Source organism: Peromyscus eremicus, chromosome 8b (assembly GCF_949786415.1).
Source record: "Peromyscus eremicus chromosome 8b, PerEre_H2_v1, whole genome shotgun sequence".
Taxonomy (NCBI): Eukaryota; Metazoa; Chordata; class Mammalia; order Rodentia; family Cricetidae; genus Peromyscus; species Peromyscus eremicus.
The window spans coordinates 61993694-62017208 of NC_081424.1; the positions used below are offsets into that span (position 1 = coordinate 61993694).

At 40.9% G+C, this 23515-nt stretch overlaps 1 protein-coding gene across 1 annotated transcript in view; it reads left to right on the plus strand.

Moving 5' to 3' along the window:
• The window catches only part of Chd1 (chromodomain helicase DNA binding protein 1), an 81104-nt gene extending 76039 nt beyond the window's left edge, over positions 1-5065 (plus strand). Inside the window, exons 35-36 of the mRNA XM_059272928.1 lie at positions 1-14; positions 3543-5065. The exon at positions 1-14 is cut by the window's left edge and continues 179 nt beyond it. Of these exons, the coding sequence (XP_059128911.1) occupies positions 1-14; positions 3543-3888 (360 nt within the window). The 3' untranslated portion in view covers positions 3889-5065. The remainder of the gene's footprint in view (positions 15-3542) is intronic.
• The last annotated feature ends 18450 nt before the right edge of the window (positions 5066-23515 follow it).

Here is a 23515-nt window from a genome sequence, read left to right on the forward strand (position 1 = left end):
AAGCAAGACAGCAGGTAAACTGGAAAAACTTTTAAAATTTTTCTTCTACCCATCCTTCTCTTTTTAATTATATTTGCTGCATTTGGGATAGACCTGTTCCATTTTCATGGGAGCATATCAAATCTTATTTGCTTATAAATTAAAAATTTATAGTTTTTTCTCTAAATTGATTTTTGAAGTATTAAATTGGCATTAGAATATGCGATGAGATCTGAAGTTTTGTCATTTTAAGTAGTGCAGTGTGTTAACAGCTGCATTGGCAGCCTGTTGGTGCTATGGAGAGATTTCTGCGTTGGATATTGAAATCCTGTGAGGCAAAATATAATTTAACTGCAAACTACACCTTATTCCTTTGTAGCTAGAGTTTTCCTGCCTGGCCCACAGTCAGGACAAATCTCTCTCACCTGCCAGTCCCACAGCCTCTCGGAACCAACCAAGTAAACACAGAGACTTATATTGGTTACAAACTGTATGGCCGTGGCAGGCTTCTTGCTAACTGTTCTTACAGCTTAAATTAATCCATTTCCATTAATCTATACCTTGCCTCGTGGCTCGTGGCTTACCGGCATCTTCACATGCTGTTTCTCATCGTGGCGGCTGGCAGTGTCTCTCTGACTCAGCCTTCCACTTCCCAGCTTTATTCTCCTCCTTGTCCCGCCTACACTTCCTGCCTAGCCAATGGCCAATCAGTGTTTTATTTATTGACTAATCAGCAACACATTTGCCATACAGAACATCCCACAGCACTCCCCCCCCCCCCTTTTTTTTTTTTCCAAAAAGGAAGGTTTTGCCGGGCGGTGGTGGCGCACGCCTTTAATCCCAGCACTCGGGAGGCAGAGCCAGGCGGATCTCTGTGAGTTCGAGGCCAGCCTGGACTACCAAGTGAGTCCCAGGAAAGGCGCAAAGCTACACAGAGAAACCCTGTCTCGAAAAACCAAAAAAAAGAAAAAAAAAAAAAAAAAAAAGGAAGGTTTTAACCTTAACAAAGTAAAATTACATATAATTTGGGAATTTGGGCGTAGCTTCTCTTACTACTTCCTGCTGGAGGGGGGTGCTGTATCTTATGGGGAAACAAACAAAATTTTAGGATCATGGAGTAGTCCGTGAGGCTGTATCGTCTGAGGCAGTTGCCTTGAAACCATTCTGGATGTTGAATCATCTGGGCCATGGTGTCATCGGAGACCTTTTAGGGGGTCTTGGCTGGTCAAACCTGATGTATCTTAATCTGGAACAAATCCATAGCCTTTGGCTTTCTGTGGAAATAAAAGCAGAGCCTCCTTTCCAAAGCAACATATCCTTACATCCAAATTTTGAAGTCAAAGTATCTTTAAAATATCCATATTGGTTTAACTCAACAACTTTTTTTTTTTGGTTTTTCGAGACAGGGTTTCTCTGTGTAGCTTTGCGCCTTTCCTGGAACTTACTTGGTAGACCAGGCTGGCCTCGAACTCACAGAGATCCGCCTGGCTCTGCCTCCTGAGTGCTGGGATTAAAGGCGTGCACCACCACCGCCCGGCAACTCAACAACTTTTACGATCAAATGTTTTTCTGCAGTTAAAAATCCCAAAGACAACACAATCCAGATTCTCTGTGTAATATTCATCTTTACATGGCTTATTTTCTATATTAATTTTACTGTCTCTTTAAAGACTTTATTTTTTTAAACTATGTATTTGTTTATATAACTGTATATATCACCTTTTTTGTCTCTTTCAAGCCTACGTATATTTTACACACATTGTAAACTATTACATCTGAATCTGTCTTATTGTGAAGCTATTGATTTAAACTGCAGCAGCTGTGGCTGCTGGCTCCACCCACCTCAGCTTCCCAACATGGCGGTTTTACCACCAGCTCTGGGAGCTATCCTGGGTCTATGCTTTTATCCAAGCAGTGTGTAGTCCAGAAACCTCTTTTTTTTGTTTTCTTCCTGCAAAGGCTAAATCCACCACACAGCTTAATGTGCCACTTGCAGAGGCCTCATTCCCACCATAGGGCAGGTTGAGCACGCAGCACGCTAGGAACCCGCCAGTAGCTCAAACCAGCAGCTGCCGCTCATTTGAGAGAGACAATTAGGAACTGTTTTTAGCTCCGTTTTAGAATCTTTTTTTTCTCAGTTTTTAGGTGGAAACTCTTGCCCCACGTTGGGCGCCATTTGTAGCTAGAGTTTTCCTGCCTGGCCCACAGTCAGGACAAATCTTTCTCACCTGCCAGTCCCACAGCCTCTCAGACCCAACCAAGTAAACACAGAGACTTATATTGGTTACAAACTGTATGGCCGTGGCAGGCTTCTTGCTAACTGTTCTTACAGCTTAAATTAATCCATTTCCATTAATCTATTCCCTGCCACGTGACTCATGGCTTACTGGCATCTTCACATGCTGTTTCTCATCATGGCGGCTGGCAGTGTCTCTCTGACTCAGCCTTCCACTTCCCAGCTTTATTCTCCTCCTTGTCCTGCCTATACTTCCTGCCTAGCCAATGGCCAATCAGTGTTTTATTTATTGACTAATCAGCAACACATTTGCCATACAGAACATCCCACAGCATTCCTTTATTGTTTAAAGAGTCTCCTTCATGGTCTGTGATCGTTGCTAAATTTTTTTTTTTCCCCCAGACAGGGTTTCTCTGTGTAGCTTTGCGCCATTCCTGGAACTCACTTGGTAACCCAGGCTGGCCTCGAACTCACAGAGATCCACCTGGCTCTGCCTCCCGAGTGCTGGGATTAAACCGCCCAGCCGTTGCTAAAATTTAAATTCAGAAAATCAAAAAATAAAAGTAAAGGTCAGAAAGAAATAAGAGGGCCACAGCCATCACAATATAAGCCCATTAATTGTAGAAAGGCTTTCCATTAGGGACATATAACAAGAAGAAAAGCTGTATCTGTAGCTGCATATGCCAGTAATGTCACAAACTTCTGGAGGAAGGGTTTATCACAAGAATCTTTGGTCAGCAGGAGCATTTTTATCTGAAAAGGCAAATAGGTTAGAGATTTCTCATGGGGTAAATTTCTTCATATACGTGTTGACTTATTACATAACTAGTTGCATGAGAGCATGTTCAATGGACATCTCAAACTAATGAAAAGTTTCCTATATGAATTGTTTAGACTACATTCTGGTATTTTAATTTCTTCTCCTAGAAGCTTGTAAAGGGCTTCAGTTTTGAGGGGCTTCTGTGTAGCTGTGGTTATTTCAATACATCTCAGACACTGAGGTGCACTGATATAAATGATTCATCAGTGAAATTAAAATGCTTCTAGGGTGCTCTGTATGGTTTTGTATGGTCTTGTGAACCGGCGTGTTCATGGGCATTTCTAGTGAGTGGTTTGTTTCTAGGTAGGGATTTCTAGTGACTTCTAAAGCTACTTTATGAGATGGCCCTGTCGTGCAGTGGAGAAGTGATTCTAAGCTACTTTGATTAAACACTGAACTTCTACACAATTAAAATATGTTTTAAAGTATTTATAATTTTGTGTATGGTTTTATCTGGGAACTTTAACTTACTAATTTGACTAAAAGGCTAAATTCCTCTTTGATTAGGTACTATAGTGACAGAGAGAAACACAGAAAACTGGACGACCACAGGAGTCGCGATCACAGGTCAAGTTTGGAAGGAAGCTTGAAGGACAGGTGTCATTCTGACCATCGACCTCACTCGGACCATCGACTGCATTCAGACCATCGATCAAGTTCTGAGTACACACATCATAAATCTTCCAGGGATTATCGGTTTCTCTCTGATTGGCAAATGGACCACCGAGCTGCTAGCACTGGCCCTCGGTCACCTTTAGATCAGAGGTCTCCTTATGGTTCCAGGTCTCCATTTGAACATTCAGCTGAACACAAAAGTACACCTGAGCACACCTGGAGTAGCCGGAAAACGTAACAGAAGCTGATAATTTGTCTATCTGGACTTTGGTTTTAGCCATAGATCATAAACCAACACAGTAATTGCCTTACATGACTTGAAAGATGCAAACAACTCTTCTATCAGTAGCAGTATTGTTACTTCTTTCCAGGACGCAAGGTCTATTATCCCAACAGAAGAGAGAATATTTTTATATTTAAGGATTATGCTGCACTGTACTGCAAATGCTGCAGTACTTTTTTTTTTTTCTTTTTTAAAGAAATGGAAAATGTTTACTATAACAGGGACCTCAACACTGCCCTCCCGTATTAGGCTGAATAAAACTGTTTTTATGTCAGTGATTTTTGACTGACTCCATTTAAATTATGTTTGTATATGAACTTGACTCTGACCTGTGATCATGTTTCAGGAAGGAATGAAAGAGAGTTCTTTTCTTAATAAAGAAAAAACACTCAAGGACTTTGTTCACTTTCCAAAGCTACTTGTTTACATTGTGCCCTGCGACCACCTTGCCGCTTCCCATCACAAGCTTGAATATTTAAATCCTGTACTTATGTCTGTAATATAGCCGGGAATTTCCTGTTTGTGATTATTATTATGCCTTTTTACAGAAGAAGATGGCTGTAAATTATTGTAAATGTATTAAATGAGCTTTCCTTCCTTGCCCTTCTCAGGCTGTTTTTGACTGTTCCTTTCCCTACCAACTCAGGCCTTCTTAAAAAAAAAAAAACAGTGTAATAACACTTTTTAATGATTTGTCTTGATAGAATCATTGTTTAGAATGTAAAAATGGGGAAAGGGGCCACTTCTTTCTTTTAGTCCTCTTTTTATATTGAATATTTTTATTAGATACATGTTTTACCCCTCCTTTTGAAAGTCAATATTATGTTTGTAGTTTTACAGAAGAACTGGTGAGAGTAATATGTGAATCATAAACTTCATGCTCTGGAACTTTTTTCAGATGCATTTGGTTTAAAAGGGTAGGTGTATGAACACTTTCAGAATTCAAAATGGCCAAAAGTTATTGTAAATCCATTTGTTTTCCCTTTTCATGTGGGCAATAATGTCAAATGTGCTATGCAGCCAGGTTAACATTTTAGATGAATTTGATTAACTTTTTAATATAAACTGTTACAGTGCACACTGATTGTATATAAAAACCTTATATATGACAAATTAAATTTAAGAAAAAGGATATGTGGGCTCCTGTAGTTTTCTGCTCCATTCTTGTTCCCTCAAGTATTTTATCTTTTTTTGTTTTTGTTTTTTTTCTTTTGTGTGTGTGTGTGTGTGTTAAGTAACAGCTGCCAGAAAAAAAAAGGTATCTTGGTAAACAATTAGAAGTTGATAATATGTAGTACTACAACTATCTGTTTTGAAGACTCTGAATCTTTGTATGAAGTACAACAGGTCATAGAAGTCTGCTTCCTATAGCTGGCTGCCTTATTTACTCACAATTTTTTTTTCTTATATTCAGTGGGAATTTTGGATGTATGCTGTGTAACCAATTAGAATATTTATTCCTGGACTTGTCTCCATGGATTAGCTGTTGGGGCAATCCAAAGTTGGTCTGCGGATTTGTATTTTTGTATTTTCCTTTTATATAGTTAAGTCTAAAATTTATACAAAACGAACTTTTTAAAAAGCAGTTATATCTTTGGCATAAAGTTATCCTAAAGCAAACAGTGTGTTTTTATCTTTGATATGTGAGGTAATGTGTTGGTGAGTAACTCAACTTTTAAACATCTAGTTGTAATTAAAGATAAAAATGATGATAGAACCCAGTGCTGGCACAAAATTTTTAAAATTTTCACTTTCTCCACATTTAATGTAAATGATCATTTTATTCCTGAAGAACATTTCCCATAAATCTTAATATTAACACAGCAAGTAGCTCAGGGTCAACACTAGATTCCTATGTGGCTAGGTCATTTGCTTAAAAGACTGTTGTACAAATTTCGTAGAAAAATAATGCATTTTTGGAGAATGGGTTTTTTTTTTTAACAGTTTGACATTTAATTGAGTAATTGAGTTAACTAGCTGAGTTGAATGAAAATCTAAAACTGTATGTAACATTTATTGAGTCTGTTAATTATTTGTAAAAAGCCAACAATTACATAGTAAAGGAGCAAGCCATAAAGTACTGAGATGCAATAAATAACATCAATGAATAGATATAACAGGGCATTATAAAAATGCTTATTTTTTTTTGTCTTTTACATGCTCACTCTGCTCTATTTTTATCCGTTTGTTTAATTTTTTAAGGATGAGAGATTATGCATAGCATTGTATCAATTAACCTTCCATTTTAATAACAAACAATAAAAATTCTTATGAAAAGCAATGGCTTGTCTGCTTATAAAGAAAAACCTCTGTTTAGGGCGTCTGTTTAGGGCGTAAGAGTTAGTCTTCAGACTGGAGACTAGTGAGAGACCAGAACAGCTTCAGCCATTCCAGAGTTGTGTAAAACAAGAACCTCTGCAATTTGTACAATGTAGCCTGTTAACCGTGTGATCATTTCAGTTACTATTTTTGCAACTCACAGTGAAAGGGTTGACTGGACTTTGTGGTAAGATTATTCGAGAATATTCACCAGCCTTCTATGGTTTTTGTTTTTGTTTTGTAACTGTTTTTCTGCACCTGGAACTCACTGGGCATGCAGCACAGGCCAGCCTTAAAAAAGCTGTCCCACTGAAATGGCATGGTATTTTTTTTTTTTTTAGTTTTATTTAATTATTTTTGAGATTATAATTTATACATCATTTCTCCTTTCCCTCCAATATACCTGTTCTTGCTTTCTTTCACATTCATGGATTTTTTTCCCCATTAATTGTTATATGAACGTGTGTGTGTGTGTGTGTGTGTGTGTGTGTGTGTGTATTCCTAAATAGAGCCTGCTCAGTATATATAATGGTAACTTGTATGCATGTTTTCAGGGCTGCTCATTTCAGCCAATTGGTGTTCTCCCACTCTGAGCTTTCCTTAGTTGCCTGTAATTCTTTATGTGTGGTAGAGGCCTGGTGGGCTTTCCCCATCTACTTTGGGATACCTGTTGTTCAGTTCATGTTTAGACAGTTTTATCTGCACCAAAGTAACTGTTTTTGGCTAGAAAATTACCTTTGGATCATAAGTAACTTGTTATATCCAACAGTTTTAAAGGGGCAGGAAGGGGGTTGTGGCTTGGGAAAACTAACCATTGTGTTGAAAGTTGTTTTTAAGATTTACCAGCAGCCGGGCGGTGGTGGCACACACCTTTAATCCCAGCACTCGGGAGGCAGAGCCAGGTGGATCTCTGTGAATTCGAGGCCAGCCTGGTCTACAAAGTTCCAGGAAAGGTGCAAAGCTACACAGAGAAACCCTGTCTCGAAAAACCAAAAAAAAAAAAAAAAGATTTACCAGCTTCATCTACATATGAAAGTACCTCGGTTAAAATTTCTAAAAGTTCATTACTTAGCAATCGATTTGGTTCATTACTTAGAAAACATGTTTTAGATGTTTCTGAATTGATAAGTAAAACATTAAAACTCGACATCTTTTTTGTTTGCTGTGGTACTGTATGTAAGGTTTGTGGGGGTGGAGAGTTACAGGGGATGTGAGTGGACACTGCAGCAGTGTGAGCATCTGGAGATACTTGTTGGGTTACAAGTTTTAGAATGTTCAGTTATAGGTATTTGGAAGAAAACAATTTCCATTGCAATTATATTTTCTCCTGTGAATAACTTTTGTAAAAACATAATGCTTGTTTTTTTAAGTTAAACCTAAGTCCAGCTATAAATTCTCTTGGGTACTTCCCATGCTGGATCATTTATCCATAAGGCCATCTTAAGCTGTAGCAAAAAGGGAGGAACAAATTGCCAAATGAAATACTTTAAATTCTATATTCACTCTAGTTAAATCTTTTTTTTTTTTAATATGAAGAGTTTTAGTTTTTGCTGACATACAGTGAGGCAAAATAAAATTGGCATCATGCAGAATTCTAAAATACACACATTTTTAGCAGATACACAGCATTCTGTGCGCATTATAGTCTATATAAGGAAGTGAAAAAAGACATGCAAACTACCAAACTTTTTCAATATTAGTTTACACACACAGAATAAAACCAAGTAGCTGTTCGATTTTCCATGAATTTATTGCAAAAATAGATAGTAGTACTAACAATCTGACCTTAAAAGTTTTTTCATGGTTTGTTGCACACTGAATTTCCTTTTCAGTCTCTCTGAGATCAGGCTTCCAAACATGTGCTAATCTGTTGTTGAGGTTCCTGTTTTGCCCTCTTCACTTATATTTATGTCCTTATGCCCAGAGCACACTATTTTTACTAATGTAGGCAGTAAGCTCCCAAGTTTACAAATATTAGTTCTATGTACTTTTTTAGAATGATTCTGATTCTTTAAATTTCTTTGCTTCCACATTTATTTTATAGCCAGTTTACTAATTTCTATTAAAAGTATGCTGAGATTTTAGTGGAGATCATATTGGGGAATAGTCTCAAAGTATTGAGACTTCCAACTCATGAACATAGGATAGATCTCCACTATTTAAGATTATCTTTCATTGGTGTGCTACCAATCTTTTGTGTATGTTGCTAGACATACACAATTGTAATTTTTAGGATTTCATAAAACTTGTTTTTATGACTATGTGATCTCTGACCTTGGTATACATCAATTTTTCTTTTTCTTCCTTGGGGAAGGGGGCAGTTAGGGTGGGACCGGTTCTTACTATGTAGCACTAGTTTGCTTGGAACTTGTGTAGATCTGTCTCATTCTGTTTCCCAAGTGTTGGAGTTAAAGGCATGTGCCACTATGTTCCAGGTTCTTTGATGATTTCCATATCCCTGTCTTAAAAAAATGTTTATTTGTATCATCACAATCTTAACACCTTTTATTTTTTTACTTATTAAGTACTCTGTAGGCTTTCTAGTGTTCCTAAGAGGAGATATCTGTCTTATCCCTGAGTAGAATTAATTCCATTTTAAACTACTGTTTATAGTACTAGCTAGCCATCAGGTTAGTTGTTTATACTCTGTTGCAATTTTAAAAAAGATGTGTTTTATTATTATTATTTGTACTAGAGTTCTCTTGAGTAACAGAACTTGTAGAATGGATCTCTATTAGTATGACTTACAAGCTGTGGTCCAGCTACTCCAACAATGACTGCCTATGAACAGAAAGTTTAAGAATCCAGTGGTTGCTCAGTCCATGAGGTTAGATGTCTCAGCTGGTCTTTAGTATTTGCCACAATACTGAAGAAGTAAGCTTTAATGCCAGTGAAGGAATGGACTTGCTATGGAAGCAAGAACAAGCAGGCAAAGAGCAAAAGCTTCCTTCTTCCATGTCCTTATAGAAGGGGTGGCCCAGATTGGAGGTGGGTTTTTCCAGTTCAAGATCTGGATTAAAGGTGTGTCTTCCTACCTCATAGATGCAGTTTAGAAGTGGATCTTCCTACTTCAAATTAAACAAAAATCCCTCACAGGTTGTGCCATCTATTTTGGGAATTTAGTTAATTACAGATGTAGTCAAGATGACAACCAAGAATAGCCATCATATTATTACTATTATTTTGGTTTTTCAAGACAAGGTTTTTCTGTGTAGCCTTGGCTATCCTGGAACTTGCTCTGTAGACCAGGCTGGCCTTAAATTCCGAGATCCTCCTGCCTCTGCTTCCTGAGTGCTGGGATTAAAGGCTTGCGCTATAACCCCCTGACAAAACCCCATAAACTAATTTGTGAAGTTAGATGACTTCGGAGTCATGGGATTCCATTGGCCTTGCCACACTGTCTTCCTGTACTGTCTTGATCTCACAATACTTGCTTTTTTTTTTTTTTTCTTCAGAGAAATGACCAGTCAAGAGCTTTATGATGTACTGGCATCTACTGGTGATGTTGAACCATCTCAAAGGGTAATTTGTACTGTACCCAAATAGACACTGTCTTTCCTGTGAAAACTTGCCTGCAGCACTGGTGTGCATGCAAGATAGCTGCTGTTCACACTTAGCCTGTAAGCATTCATTCTGATGTAACTGATTGTCCCTATCAGCTTTATGCATGCTTCCTGCCAAACCTCGAGTCTACAGTTCATGTAGTCTAGCTCCTCTAAAAGTTCTGTCACTCTCTGGAATTTGTTGCTTGGTGATCTCTGCTGTCATGAGTTAAAAAAAATAATTATGATTCTCTAGTTTTCTATTTTTTTTTTTTTTTTTTTTAGGATAAGAGGTGTGTTCTTTTGTAAGTTATCTGTGGTTTTTTTTTTTTTTTTTTTTTTTTTTTTTTTTTTTTTTTTTTTTTTTGGTTTTTCGAGACAGGGTTTCTCTGTGTAGCTTTGCGCCTTTCCTGGAACTCGCTTTGGAGACCAGGCTGGCCTCGAACTCACAGAGATCCGCCTGGCTCTGCCTCCCGAGTGCTGGGATTAAAGGCGTGCACCACCACCGCCCGGCGTTATCTGTGTTTTAAGAAGCAAAACATCAGTGAGCTGTCCTTTTGTTTTTCTTTGTCAACTTTATCCAGAAACACTATGAAAGATTTACAACACGCCCCCACGGTCAGGCGTGTTCGCATATGCCTGGCGGACACTTCCGCCTAGCCAGGCCCAGGTCAGGATAGCCATTTCCGGGTCAGGGCATCTCGCGGGACCGAGATGCGTGACGTTTCACTGGCCACGTAAGCGTGCAACGTGGCCATGTGATCTACGCGCTTGCGTGTAGTAGTGACGCTGATCTGTCCACGCCCAGCCTTTAAAAAATCAGGCGCCATGCTCCTGGTTCCTTCTTCTCCACACACGTGTTTCCCGCAGGCCTGTTCACTCTCTGTCCCTTTACCTTTAATAAAACTCTTTGTTAGCGGATTCTGTCGTGTTTCGTGGCATTTCCTTGCTGGGTAAGAACACAACGCAGCCAAAAAACTAACATTTGGTGCTGAGACCGAGCGGGTGCTTCCAGGAGCCCTGCGCCTGGAAACCCGTAAACTGGGGACTGCAACACTCTGCTCCGTACGCGACAGACCGCTCTCCATTTCGCCTGACCGCAAAAATTCCATGCAACACCGCTTTCTCCGATTGGTGAGTCCCCCCATTTTTTGGCCAGCGTAAACGGTTTCCTGAATTTGTGAGAACGACCGTTGATCGTCCGGCGCCTCACAATTATTCTTGAGACCGGGGGAACCCCCGGCCACGGTCTTCATTGGCTACGGTCGGCCCCTATCGCAGGCCTGAGATTTCTAGCCCTCTCCCACGTCTGCAGCCTGAGATATATCTCGCGTTGGGACCACCGCCGTTGGGTGCGTCCTGGGGGCCACGTGGGGCCAACGCGTTCATCCGACTTGACGAAGCGGCAGACGCTGTCTGGATTCCCGGGGAATCCTTTCCTCACGTGGCGGGAGGCCCCTGCTTCTGTGGCTGACGAGCCAAGGAGCAGCTTGTGCCTGGTATCCGTCCTTGGCCTTGGGGACGCCTGGGGCCTTGGCTCCGGATCACGTTTGTTTTTTTTTTCTTTTTTATTTTTTTCTGCCTCTCTGCTGCAGACATGGGAAACAAGGCTTCCAACCCTGTTACTCCTTCCTCTCCGTTAGGCTGTCTTGTTGAAGCTTTAAAAGCTCTCAGTTTAATGCCTCACATAAAGATTCCTAAGCTAATTTGTCTATGTTCTAAAAAATGGCCAAAATATGCTTTAGAAAACAACAAAAAATGGCCGCCGAGCGGCTCTTTAGATCCCGATATTTTACGGGAGTTATCTAATTACTGTCAGCGCTCAGGCAGATGGAAAGAGTTTCCCTACATAATTGCGTTTTTCTTTCTCAGTGCTAACCCGTCTCTTCTGGATTCCTTCTCTCCTGCTCATATGCTCTTAGCTATGCCTGAACCGGAGGATTCTCTAACTCCGGAATCTCTGACTCTAGATCCTGCTAACGAACCTCCACCTATTCGGCCTCCAGCTCCGGCTCCTAGAACGACTGTTCCTACCGCTCCTCTTCCGGATTCTTCTTCTAAAGCTGTTCCTTCCTCGGCAGCGGCCAGTTCCAAAGGCCCTGCCCTAGCTCCAAACTTCACTCCTCCTACTACCCGCTCTCGGGCTGCTAAATTGCCGGATTCCAGCCATCCAAAACCTTCCACTGTTCTCCCTTTGCGAGAGGTGGCTGGTGTGGATGGACTAGTTAAAGTTCATGTTCCATTCTCTCTAGCAGAACTCTCTCAGATAGAAAGTAAGCTGGGTTCTTATACTTCTAATTCTGCTGCATTTATTAAACAATTTCAATATATAACTCAATCTTATAGTCTCACCTTTCATGATATATTCATGATACTTTCTAATAACTTACTTCCTGAGGAGCGCAGGCGGGTTTGGGAGCAGGCTAGGATTCACGCAGACGAAATCCATCAAACTAACCTTTCACACCCTCCAGGAGCTGAGGCGGTTCCTGACCGGGAGCCACACTGGGATTATAACACCCAGGGTGGCTGTCTAGCCAGAGATAGGTTTATTACCTGTCTCCTGACAGGTCTCCGTAAGGCTGCCCTAAAACCAGTAAACTATGAAAAACTAAAAATGGTTATTCAAGATAAGGACGAAAATCCGTCTCATTTCCTAGAGCGGCTCACCAAGGCTCTACTTCAGTTCACTAGCTTAGACCCAGAGAGCCCGGAGGGCAGGCAGCTGCTAATGACCCACTTTGTCTCACAGAGCTTCCCTGACATTAGGGATAAACTTAAACGTTTGGAGAATGGCCCTCTAACTCCACAGGCGGATATGCTGGCGATAGCATTTAAGGTGTACCATGGTAGAGATGAAAAAGCCCATAGAAGGAGCTGCCAGATGCTGGCAAGCACTGCCCGACCGGCTCCCCGAAAGCCGTCTGGTCCCTGTTTCAAGTGTGGGAGAGAAGGCCATTGGGCCCGGGCTTGTACCGCCGGCCCACGAAGGGCACCGACAAAGCCTTGTCAAAACTGTGTCCTGAGAGAGTTTTGGGGGCCCACTTCTCCTGCTCGTCTCCCTATTGTCGGGGTTGGAGGACAGCCTTATCTACCTCACCAGACACCACCACTTAATTGCATTTTCAGGGGCATCCCTCTCACACACACATTCTTAGTGGTGCCAAGCTGCCCTGTACCTTTAATGGGGAGGGATCTTCTAGCTAAGGTAGGAGCGTCCATTTCTTTCGCTCCACACATTCGCCTCATCCCAGACGCGCCAGCAGCTCCTTTACTTCTAGCTACTCACTCTTCTGACTCTAAAATTCTTTTCCCCTACCAGATTCTCAGGTAGACCTCTCCTAGCTACTCACTCTTCTGACTCTAACAATTCTTTTCCCCTACCAGCTTCTCAGGTAGACCCAAAAGTCTGGGATACCCAGAACCCTTCTATTGCTAGGCACCATCAGCCTGTTATTATCCAGCTACAAGATCCTGCCAGGTATATCACCCAAGCTCAGTATCCCCTCTCACTCTCAAGCTCCAGAGGACACCAGGATCCACTGCCTTGTCACCAATTCCAGAGGAATAAGGTATCACCCCTTCATTTCCCAACCAGGGCCACACAAAGCCGGAGGCAAAAAAGGACCATCAATATCCAGGCGCCTTTTCTATGTCAACAGTATCTTGTCAAACAGAAGGTTCCTAGCCACAGCACGGAAGGTTCTCAGCCACAGCACGGATGGACAGCGGCAGAACTTCATTCCAGGACCTGCCCACCATCATTCCAGGACTTCACAAGATACTCTCTCATCCCCCTGCCCCCAAGAGCCAATCAACGCCCACTATTCAGCTGGAAGCAGTCTTTGAGAGAAACGTCGCCCCCATACCCAGTCAACCACAATTTTTTTTTCTTTTTTAAAAAGAAAGAGTCAGGAATGAAAGATTTACAACACGCCCCCACGGTCAGGCGTGTTCGCATATGCCTGGCGGACACTTCCGCCTAGCCAGGCCCAGGTCAGGATAGCCATTTCCGGGTCAGGGCATCTCGCGGGACCGAGATGCGTGACGTTTCACTGGCCACGTAAGCGTGCAACGTGGCCATGTGATCTACGCGCTTGCGTGTAGTAGTGACGCTGATCTGTCCACGCCCAGCCTTTAAAAAATCAGGCGCCATGCTCCTGGTTCCTTCTTCTCCACACACGTGTTTCCCGCAGGCCTGTTCACTCTCTGTCCCTTTACCTTTAATAAAACTCTTTGTTAGCGGATTCTGTCGTGTTTCGTGGCATTTCCTTGCTGGGTAAGAACACAACGCAGCCAAAAAACTAACACACTACATATAGTAAAATACATATACTGCATTATAAATGTGTGCTTAGTGAACCCCAACAGTGCTATCCTGCTATAATAATGATGCAGAATATTCCCATCTCTCTGAAAGTTTTCATTGTGCCCCTTCTCTACTAATCCTCATTCAGAATCGGTGGTACAAGAAACCCACGCTGATCTGCCTTAAGGTACAACAGCATATATCTGTATTTGCCAGGATTTGAATTTTTTTTTTTTTTTTTTTTTAGACAGGGTTTCTCTGTGTAGCTTTGCGCCTTTCCTGGAACTCACTTTGTAGACCAGGCTGGCCTCGAACTCATAGAGATCCGCCTGGCTCTGCCTCCCGAGTGCTGGGATTAAAGGCGTGCGCCACCACCGCCCGGCTTTTTTTTTTTTTTAACTTTTTTTCAGATTTATTTTTATTTTATGTATATGGTTGTTTTGCCTGCATATATGTTTGTACATGTTTGTGCCTGATGCCCACAGAAGCCAGAGATGGCACCAGCTCCCCTGCAACTGGGATTATAGTTGGTTGTGAGTTGCCATGTTGGAGTCAGGAATTGAACCTGGGTCCTCTGGAAAAGCAGCCAGTGGTTTTCACTGCTGAGCCATCTCTCCAGCCCCCCCCCCTTTTTTTTTAAAAGATTTATTTATTTATTATGTACACAGTGTTCTGCCTACATGCATGCCTACATGCATGCCTGCAGGCCAGAAGAGGGCACCAGATCTCACTACAGATGGTTGTGAGCCACCATGTGGTTGCTGGGAATTGAACTCAGGACCTCTGGAAGAATAGCCAGTGCTCTTAACCGCTGAGCCACCTCTCCAGCCCCCAGGATTTGAATTTGAATGGCCAGTAGTGGAGATCATGTCGTACATGCTCACTTGGTCTGACTTTACCCCACTCAGAGTTTTTGAGATTCCTTTATCCACGTCTGTCAGTAGCTCATTGCTTCCAGTTTTTTGTTTGTTTGTCTTTTGTTTTTAATTGCTGGATGGCACAGATTCTCACTTTGTTTCTGAGGATAGCCTTGAACTCCTGATCCTCCTGCCTCCATCTCCCAAGTGCTTGGACAAAGCACATGTGTTGCCATGCCCAGCACTTTGTCCCTCTGACTGCCTTGTGATACTCTATTTGTGGGTGTGCTCCTCGCCTAATGAAGAGGCTGCTTTGTTTTTAGTTAGTAGGAATAACATTTCTATGAGTTTTCTTTTGAAAATTGTTTTATATATGTTTTTTGCTTGGCCATGTGGCAAGAACATTGAATTTTTTATTTTAATTTTGTTATTTGATGATTTCAAACACATATATACTCTTATTACTCTCCTCCACACATTGTTATTTCTCTCCTATTTCTGTTAACCCCATGTCATCCCTACGAGTCCCTTTCACAGATTCATGACTTTGGAGGGTTTTTTTTTTTTTTTTGTGACTTCTTTAGTTTAACTCAAGCCATCTGTGTGACCATTGTGTTGGAACTAGCTATTGGAGCTTTAAATAAGGATAAACATATACTGAGGGATTTTTCATTTTGTGTGTGTGTGTGTGTGTGTGTGTGTGTGTGTGTGTAAGAACACTCAAAACCCTTTCCATACAGCACACTAGAACTTTCTGCCCTTACTCAGTGTGACTTTGTTCCCACTGGCATCTGTCCACTGCCTCTTCTCCCCGTTACTCTCCCTAGCTTCCCAGAGCCAACACTCATTCTTTATAAACTAACCCTTTAGATCCCACGAACAAGGGAGATATGGTGCTTGAACCTGCCTGTCTTATCTCAACATATGCCTCCTTTCCATCGATGTCATAAATGATATTTCATTATTTTATGAGTGAATAGTATTCCGTCATTTATATGTACCACCTTTTCCCACCATTCCCCTGTCAGCTGTCCATTTCTGAATTTCTATTTTGTGGTTATGGTAAGAGCTGCAGTGAACTTGGGCACATGAATCCTCTTTAACATATGATTTTCTTCCCTGTTACTATAACCAGCTGGTGGAATATCTGGATCATGTGGTAGTTCTAGTTTTTTGGAGGAAGTCTCACATGCTTTTTCTAAATGACTAAATTAATTTATATTTTTATCAATAGTGTATTGTGGTACTATCTCCACATGCTCTCCAGCACTTTGACCCTAGCTATTCCAATTGAGGTAATCTGATACCTCCTTGAGGTTTTGACTTGTATTTCTCTTCAATGTGAACATTTTCTATACACTTATTGGTCACTTATATGTTTTTGAAGATAAGTGTCTAATTGGACCAGTTATGTGTTTGTCAATTAGGTTATGAGTTTTTTCTTTCCTATTGAGTTTTGAGGCATTTCCTGATCTTTTATCTAGCAGTTCACTGTTTCTGGCCTTCTCTTTACTTAATATACTTTGAGTTGATTTTTGTACACTGTGTAAGATAGGTACCTAGTTTCTTTTTTCTTCATGTGGATATCCACTTCTCTTAGCATCTTGTTTTTGATGCATGTTCTGTGCACATGTTCTAAAATTCAGTTGATGTAGCTGTATGGATTGACTTTAGGGTTCTCTGTTTTGCCTCACTGGTCTGTATTTATGCCAGTACTGTGCTATTTTGATTACTAGAGTTTGGTAGTATATTTTGAAGTCAAGTAGTGTAATAATGCTTCCTGCTATGTTCTGTTCCTTGGGATGCTTTATCTAGTGGAGTTTTGTGATTTCATTAAAAAAATTAATTAGGGGACTAGAGAGGTGGCTTAGCGGTTGAGAGCACTTACTGCTCTGGCAATGGACCCAGGTTTGGTTCCCAGCATCCACATTGCAGCTAACAACCATCTGTAACTCTAGCTCCGGGGGACCCAGTAGGCATAAAATTGCTTTTTATGGTTTTGTTGAAGAGTTTTGAGCTTTCATTTTGGGTTTTACTTTATGTCATTGTCCCATCATGAATCAATTTTTTGAGTAAAGCTTTTAAATTTATTTTATGGGTGTGAGTGTTGCCTTCACATGTATGTCTGTGCGCAAGTTGCCTGCCTGATACCTGTGAAGGCCAGAAGAGGGTGTTGGATTCCCTGGAATGGAGTTACAGACTGTTGAGAACTGTCATGTGGGTATTGAGAATCTAACACAGGTCCTCTGGAGTAGCAGCCATTGTTCCTAACCACTGAGCTATCTCTCCAGCCCCCACATACCAGTTTTTAACAGAAAAAGAACAACTTGAGATTTATCACTCCTCCACATAGATTCAATTTTTTGAGAATCATTGTTGAAAATAGTGTTCTTTTCTAATTGGGTTGTTTTAACTTATATATATATATATATATATATAAATGTCTTACCTGTTGTGATGGCTATTCTTGGTTGTCAACTTGACCACATCTGGAATTAAACCCAAGCAGCTGGGTAGACATATGAAGGATTTTCTTAATTGAGTCATTTGAAATGAGAAGACCCACTTTGAATTCAGATCTTTTGAGGTGGGAAGATCTACCTTTAGTCTGGGCCACACCTTCTGGTGGTAGCCTATATAAAGGACAAGGAAGAAGGAAGATTTCTCTCTTTGCCAGCTTGCCCTTGCTCTTGCTGGCAAGTCCATTCCTTCACTGGCATTAGAGCCTGCTTCTTTGGAATTCTGGCATACACTGAAGACTAGTTGAGACATCCAGCCTCATGGAATAAACAACTAATGGATTCCTGGACCTTCTGTTGGTAGACAGCCATTGTTGGACTAGCTGGACCACAGCCTGTAAACCATTCTAATAAACCCCATTAGTGAGGTTCTCATCCAGTGAGAGATCCTTTCTCAAAGGAGTAAGTTGAAAAACAATAGAGGAGGATGTCTAGTGCCCTGCTCTGGCCTCCCAATGGATCTGAAATTATGGGAAGAAAGCCCCTTTTCAGTTTACTCTCAGTACAGGGAAGTGATGAAGAATTGCATCATGTGAGTTATGGACCCACAGTGTACGAGGCACTAAAGGTGAGGGTTAAGCCAGCTAGTGGCACAGTCTCAAGATATTTCAAACATACAAATCAAAAGATTATGCCTTTCAGGATCAGAAAATTGCTTGTTTCAGTCACATGATAAAACAAATTAGTGTAACTGGTGAATATCTCATAAGTTCTTCTGAATTTTTTTTGTTTTGTTTTAGATGTATTCATTTTTGTAGCAAGCTTTCTTCTCAGACTATCTTTGGATCACCAGCCCCCAAATAATGACATGGAGACTTCTTATTAATTATGAAAGCCTGGCCTTAAGCTTAGACTTGTCCCCAACTAGCTCTTAACTTAAATTAAACTGGTTCTATTGATCTACATTCTACCATGTGGCTGTTACCTTTACTCAGTATGGCACATATGACTTGCTCAGTCTGCTGGCATCTCCACCTCTCTCCTTCCCAGAGTTCTCTCTCTACCTGGAGATCCCGCCCATTCTCTCCTGCCTAGTTATTGACCATTCACACTGACACATCTTCACACAGTGTAAAGAAATATTCCACAACACATTTTTGTCTGTGCCCTAGCTACTTTCTATTGTCATGAAGGGACACTATGGCCAAGGCAACTTACAGAAGAAAGAATTTATTTGGGGCTTACAGTTTCAGAGGTTATATGATCACCAATGCAAGGAACATGGCAGCAGGCAAGCATGGTGCTGGAGCAGTAGCTGAGAGCTTGCACGTTGATCCACAGGCAAGAGGCAGAGAGCACACTGGGAATGGAGTCTTGAAACTTCAAAGCCTGCCTCCAGTGACACACCTCCTCCAACACGGCCACACCTTCTAATCCTTCCCAAACATTATTTGAAGTATTAAAGCATGAGCCTATGGGCCAGTTGTTACTCAAATCTTCATGTATGTTTCTGTACCATGTACATACACGGTGCCCATGGAGGTCAGAAGTCATTGAATCCCCTGGAACTGAGGTTATAGATGGTTTATGAGCTACCATGTGGGTGTTGGGAACTGTACCTACAAGTACAGCACTGGTACAATAAGTGCTCTTAACCACCAAACCATCTCCCTAGCCCCTGAACAGAAATTCTTAATGATAGTCAAACCCTTAATTCTTTTTCTTTGCCTTATGGGTAAAACATTTGCATTTTAATTAAGTCCCTTCTCTATACATAAGTCATAAACTCTTTTCCTGTATTATTGTCTTTATATTAATTCATTTGAAATGAATTAATGTTCATTTTTTTAAAGCTAGGTTATAGGTTTATTTCTTTGACTGGATTTCTTTGTTTATTTGATCTATGCAAAACTTATGGTAATGAATGCCTCTATTATTATGGGATACTTGTAACATACTTGTTTCAATGTCAGCGCACTTAGGCAACTATAATACATCTAAGAAGAAACCTTCCACACAACATTTGGATTGGTCCTTGAACAGACTAGACAATACATAAAGTTTTGTCATCATAGTGGACCTGCACAGCTAGCAGAGAAAGGACAGGTACATTAGGCTGTGTTGACTGGATGTTTCCTAATGGGAGCTCTTGCTCCCCAACCTTGGTTGTTACATGCTGGTCATCTTCAAAAGGGCATGGGCATGAGTAGAGAGAAGCAGGAATAACAGGTAGGATGGACCCAGGGTACACAATGAGTCACCTTGGGGGCTTGGCTGTATTTCTTTCCCTTGTATTTTGTGAGATTGCATGGGAGTTTTCTAACGTATTCTTCCGTTCTGGAAGGTTTGCACGATTTGTATTTTTTTTTCTAGCCATCAAGTCATTCCTAGGAGACCCTTTTTACATAATATCTTTTTTTTAAGTGATCAACTGTGCAAAATTACCAAGGTGTTCAAATAAGGACAGAGAAGATTTCACTGGATTTGCAATCAGACAACTAACTGTAGACCCTAATTGGAAAGTTTCAGTGAAATGGAAAGAAAATGCAAGTAAACCCAGGTGCATATTCACTGAGAAAATACAAAATGTGGTTACGTCAACTTTTCCAGGAAGTCAGTACCGCAAGCCACAGAAGCAGGTCCACAGCTGTAAGGGTGTGGAGGCCCGGTGTGGAGGCACAGAGCTTCTGGTCCCAGCTGTTTAGGGTGCCTTCAACGCAAGCTCAAACAACTTGGACTGTCATGTCCTCAGGGGAGGTTTTTTTTTTTTTTTGTTTTTTTTTTCTTTTTGAGGGGAGTTGTTTTAACAGAAGCAAATACTTGATGTGTTCTACTGTTGAAATGATCCAGTAGAGAAAACAGTCTTGTTGATCAGGATGGGAGCAGATGCATTGTTCTCATGGTTCACTGAATTGAAAATATTCAGAATATTTCTTCTCTGTATCCAGAGTTTATAAATTTTTCTATTTATTTAGTGCAACAAAAGGAAATAAAAATTTCCCCAAATACTATGTACCAGATGTGTTGCTGACCATTTTAACCACTAGGGGGCAGTATGCACCTATTTATTAAATTAACTGCACCTCTCACCTTTGGAGTGGTATTTTGCAAAAGTATTTCATTAAGACATCCTGAAATTAAAATTCTCTAAAAGAGTTTACATTCACTTATATGATTTTCTAAGTACAGACTTAAATATGTTTTGTTATAACAAAACATGATTTCTGATGTATTTTAAAAGTTGACATTTTAAAATAAATATCTTTTCCACATAGTAAAAGAAATCTATGTATCATAGTGATTTGATACCCATCACCATCTCTTTAAACGTTGTATGGCAAAGTGCAGGGAATGGAGGACACTCAGGAACATGTGCCCCTGTATATGATACCCTTTTCTCTGCCCAGCCAAGCCTACCCTTATATTTAATGAAACAAACTTTTAAAATTTTTGTTTATTTATTTATTGAAATGAAGGCAGCAGGCATAAACATGGCACACAGACATACATCCAAGGAAAACACCCATACACATAAATAAAATAACAACAAGAACAATTTTAAAATGGATTAAATTGTGTACTACAGCTTTTCCTGTCCAAAATTCTCAGCAAATTGACTTAAATTTTTCTTTGTTTGTCATTCCTTAGCTCTCTTCCTCCCATGTTATTTTAGCTTCGTTTTCATTAGTTACTGAGTTAATATTCACAGCCAGACTTGTTGCTTTAGATGAAAAACAGGAACAAAAACTTCCCTCCTGTTGTCTATCACTTGGCTCTTTGATCCTGGAGATTTCTTGGGCTAGTGTTTAAATTTTCCAGTGAGTTATTTAATTTCAATATTAGATATTTTCAATTTACAAAAGCTCCTTATTTGTTCTCAGGACTGGAATCCAACTTCTTGGCCAGGAAATATACTTTATGTTGTGAAGATCTAGACTTGATTTTACACGCTCCATCTTAGGGAAAGGCCACCATCTCAGACCACCTGCTGTACTCAGTTCCAGGAAGGACCTCAGGAATGTGCCATGACAACTTGAATGGATACAGAGCAGTATCCTCCTGCAGACATCCTGTCTGCAGTTTATGGCCCTTGACGCTATCTAGATAATCCTGCTGAGCAGTCCAGATAATCCTGTTCAGCGGGTTGTCATTCCCCGCCAAAAGTCTAACCCAATGGTTTCAAATGTGGTTTTGTGCCCAAAGTCTGGACCGATAGTTTAAAAAAATCACCTTGCCCCATATCCCTTCTGCCCAATCCCAAGTTGCCAATTCCTGGCTTGTGGTTTTTCCCTATAAAAACTCTCTACACCTGGGTTCGTGGCTACTGCCACATTTCCTTCCATCTGTCATGTGGTGGCCCAGGTTGAACCTGAATAAAAGGATCCTTATGTGCTTGCATCAGAAACCGGCTCCTTGGTGGTCTCTGGGGGTTTCGAGAAACGGGTACAACAATGTCATCATTTTTCCTTTTGCATTCTCTCAGGTGTAGGTATGGAATGAGGTGGGGTTGCTCATCTCATTTACAGGGTGGTACTTTGCAAAAGACATGGGCTTTGCAAAGGAGTTTCAGTGTAATCTTGCTGTGGTGATTTGAAAGAAAATGGACCCAAAAGGAGTGACACTATTAGGAGGTGTGGCCTTGTTGGAGGAAGTGTGTCACGGGGGGGTGGGGGGGTGGGCTTTGAGGTGTCTTTTGCTTAAACTTTCCCCAATGTGACTTTCAGTTGACTTCCTGTTGCCTCCATGATATAGCACTCTCAGCTCCAGCACCATGTCTGCCTGCATGCCGCCATGCTCCTGCCATGATGACAATGGACTGATCCTCTGAAACTGTAAGCGAGCCCCAATTAAATGCTTTCTTTATATGAGTTGCCATGGTCATGGCATCTCTTCACAGCAATAGAAACCTTAACTAAGACACTTGCTCTGAGCTTTATTGTGATAATTGTCACGAGAAAACCTTTTTTCCAAAGTTGCAATGTCTTTAAGTATGTAAAAATAAACTGCTCGGGTCAGACTCCAGAAGTTTGAACCTGCCTGGGTTTCCCTCTTGCCTCTCACGGTTCATTTCTCTTTGAGCAGTAGAGCTTGTTGACCCTCACAACTGATCACCCAGATGTTTTTACAGGGCATCTTAAAGTCCTCAAGAATCAGAAACACACTTTGAAATCACTTGATAGTGGACGTGGTGGAATACATCAGTAGTACCAATACAGAGTGTTTGCTGAAACATTCCTTCCCAAGGGAGACATCACTTTAAGATTCAGGAGGGAAAGGAAGTTAACTATAAAGTCTCTCAAAGTAAACAGAACTCATGTCTCAGGAAACTGTAGAGCTAGAATGATGAGGCTCCTCCCTGAGGTTATATAAGCATTTACAATGGAGAGGGGGGGCTGGGACTATTAGAGCTGCCTACGCATTGAGCAGGGGGCTGTAGGTTTGCAGCCTTTGCGAGTCCACACCAGCGCTGCAGTGGGATGTTAGTGTGCACCTGTGTAAGTAATTCCTCAGCTGTGCTACTATCAGTAACCCCAGTAAACTCACTGTCTCTCTAGGCTAGACTTGGGTAGAATTGTTTCTTTGGTCTATTGTTAGTGCCTGTCTGGGGTGAACAGATGTTTGTTCATGGCACCCCAGAAAAGTTATGCAATACTGGCTACGTGGTAAGACTGAATCTCAAAAACATAAAAACAAGTGAACATTACTTGAATTATTTTACTTTTTTATTGTTGCTTACTATGTTAACTGAGGATGACCTTGAATCCTGACCCTCTTGCCTCTTCAGGGATTATAGATATGCACCACCATGTCCAGTGTTGTCATTTAAATTTAAGCTAACATGCATACACACAGGCATGCAATGTACAAATACACACACTCATACGTTTGACCCTGCTGGGAAATGGAAATATTCATATAAATGAATTTTCTATGAACTCTATTTAACAACTAATTGCAGATTGTGAGACTTTACTTAGATTAAGAGTTATATGTAACATGGTTTCTATGTTCCCTAAATGTGCATGCTGGAGGTTCAGTCTTCAATGTGATGGAGGTACAAGACTTTGAAGAGGTGCCTGGGTCCAGGGCTGAAGC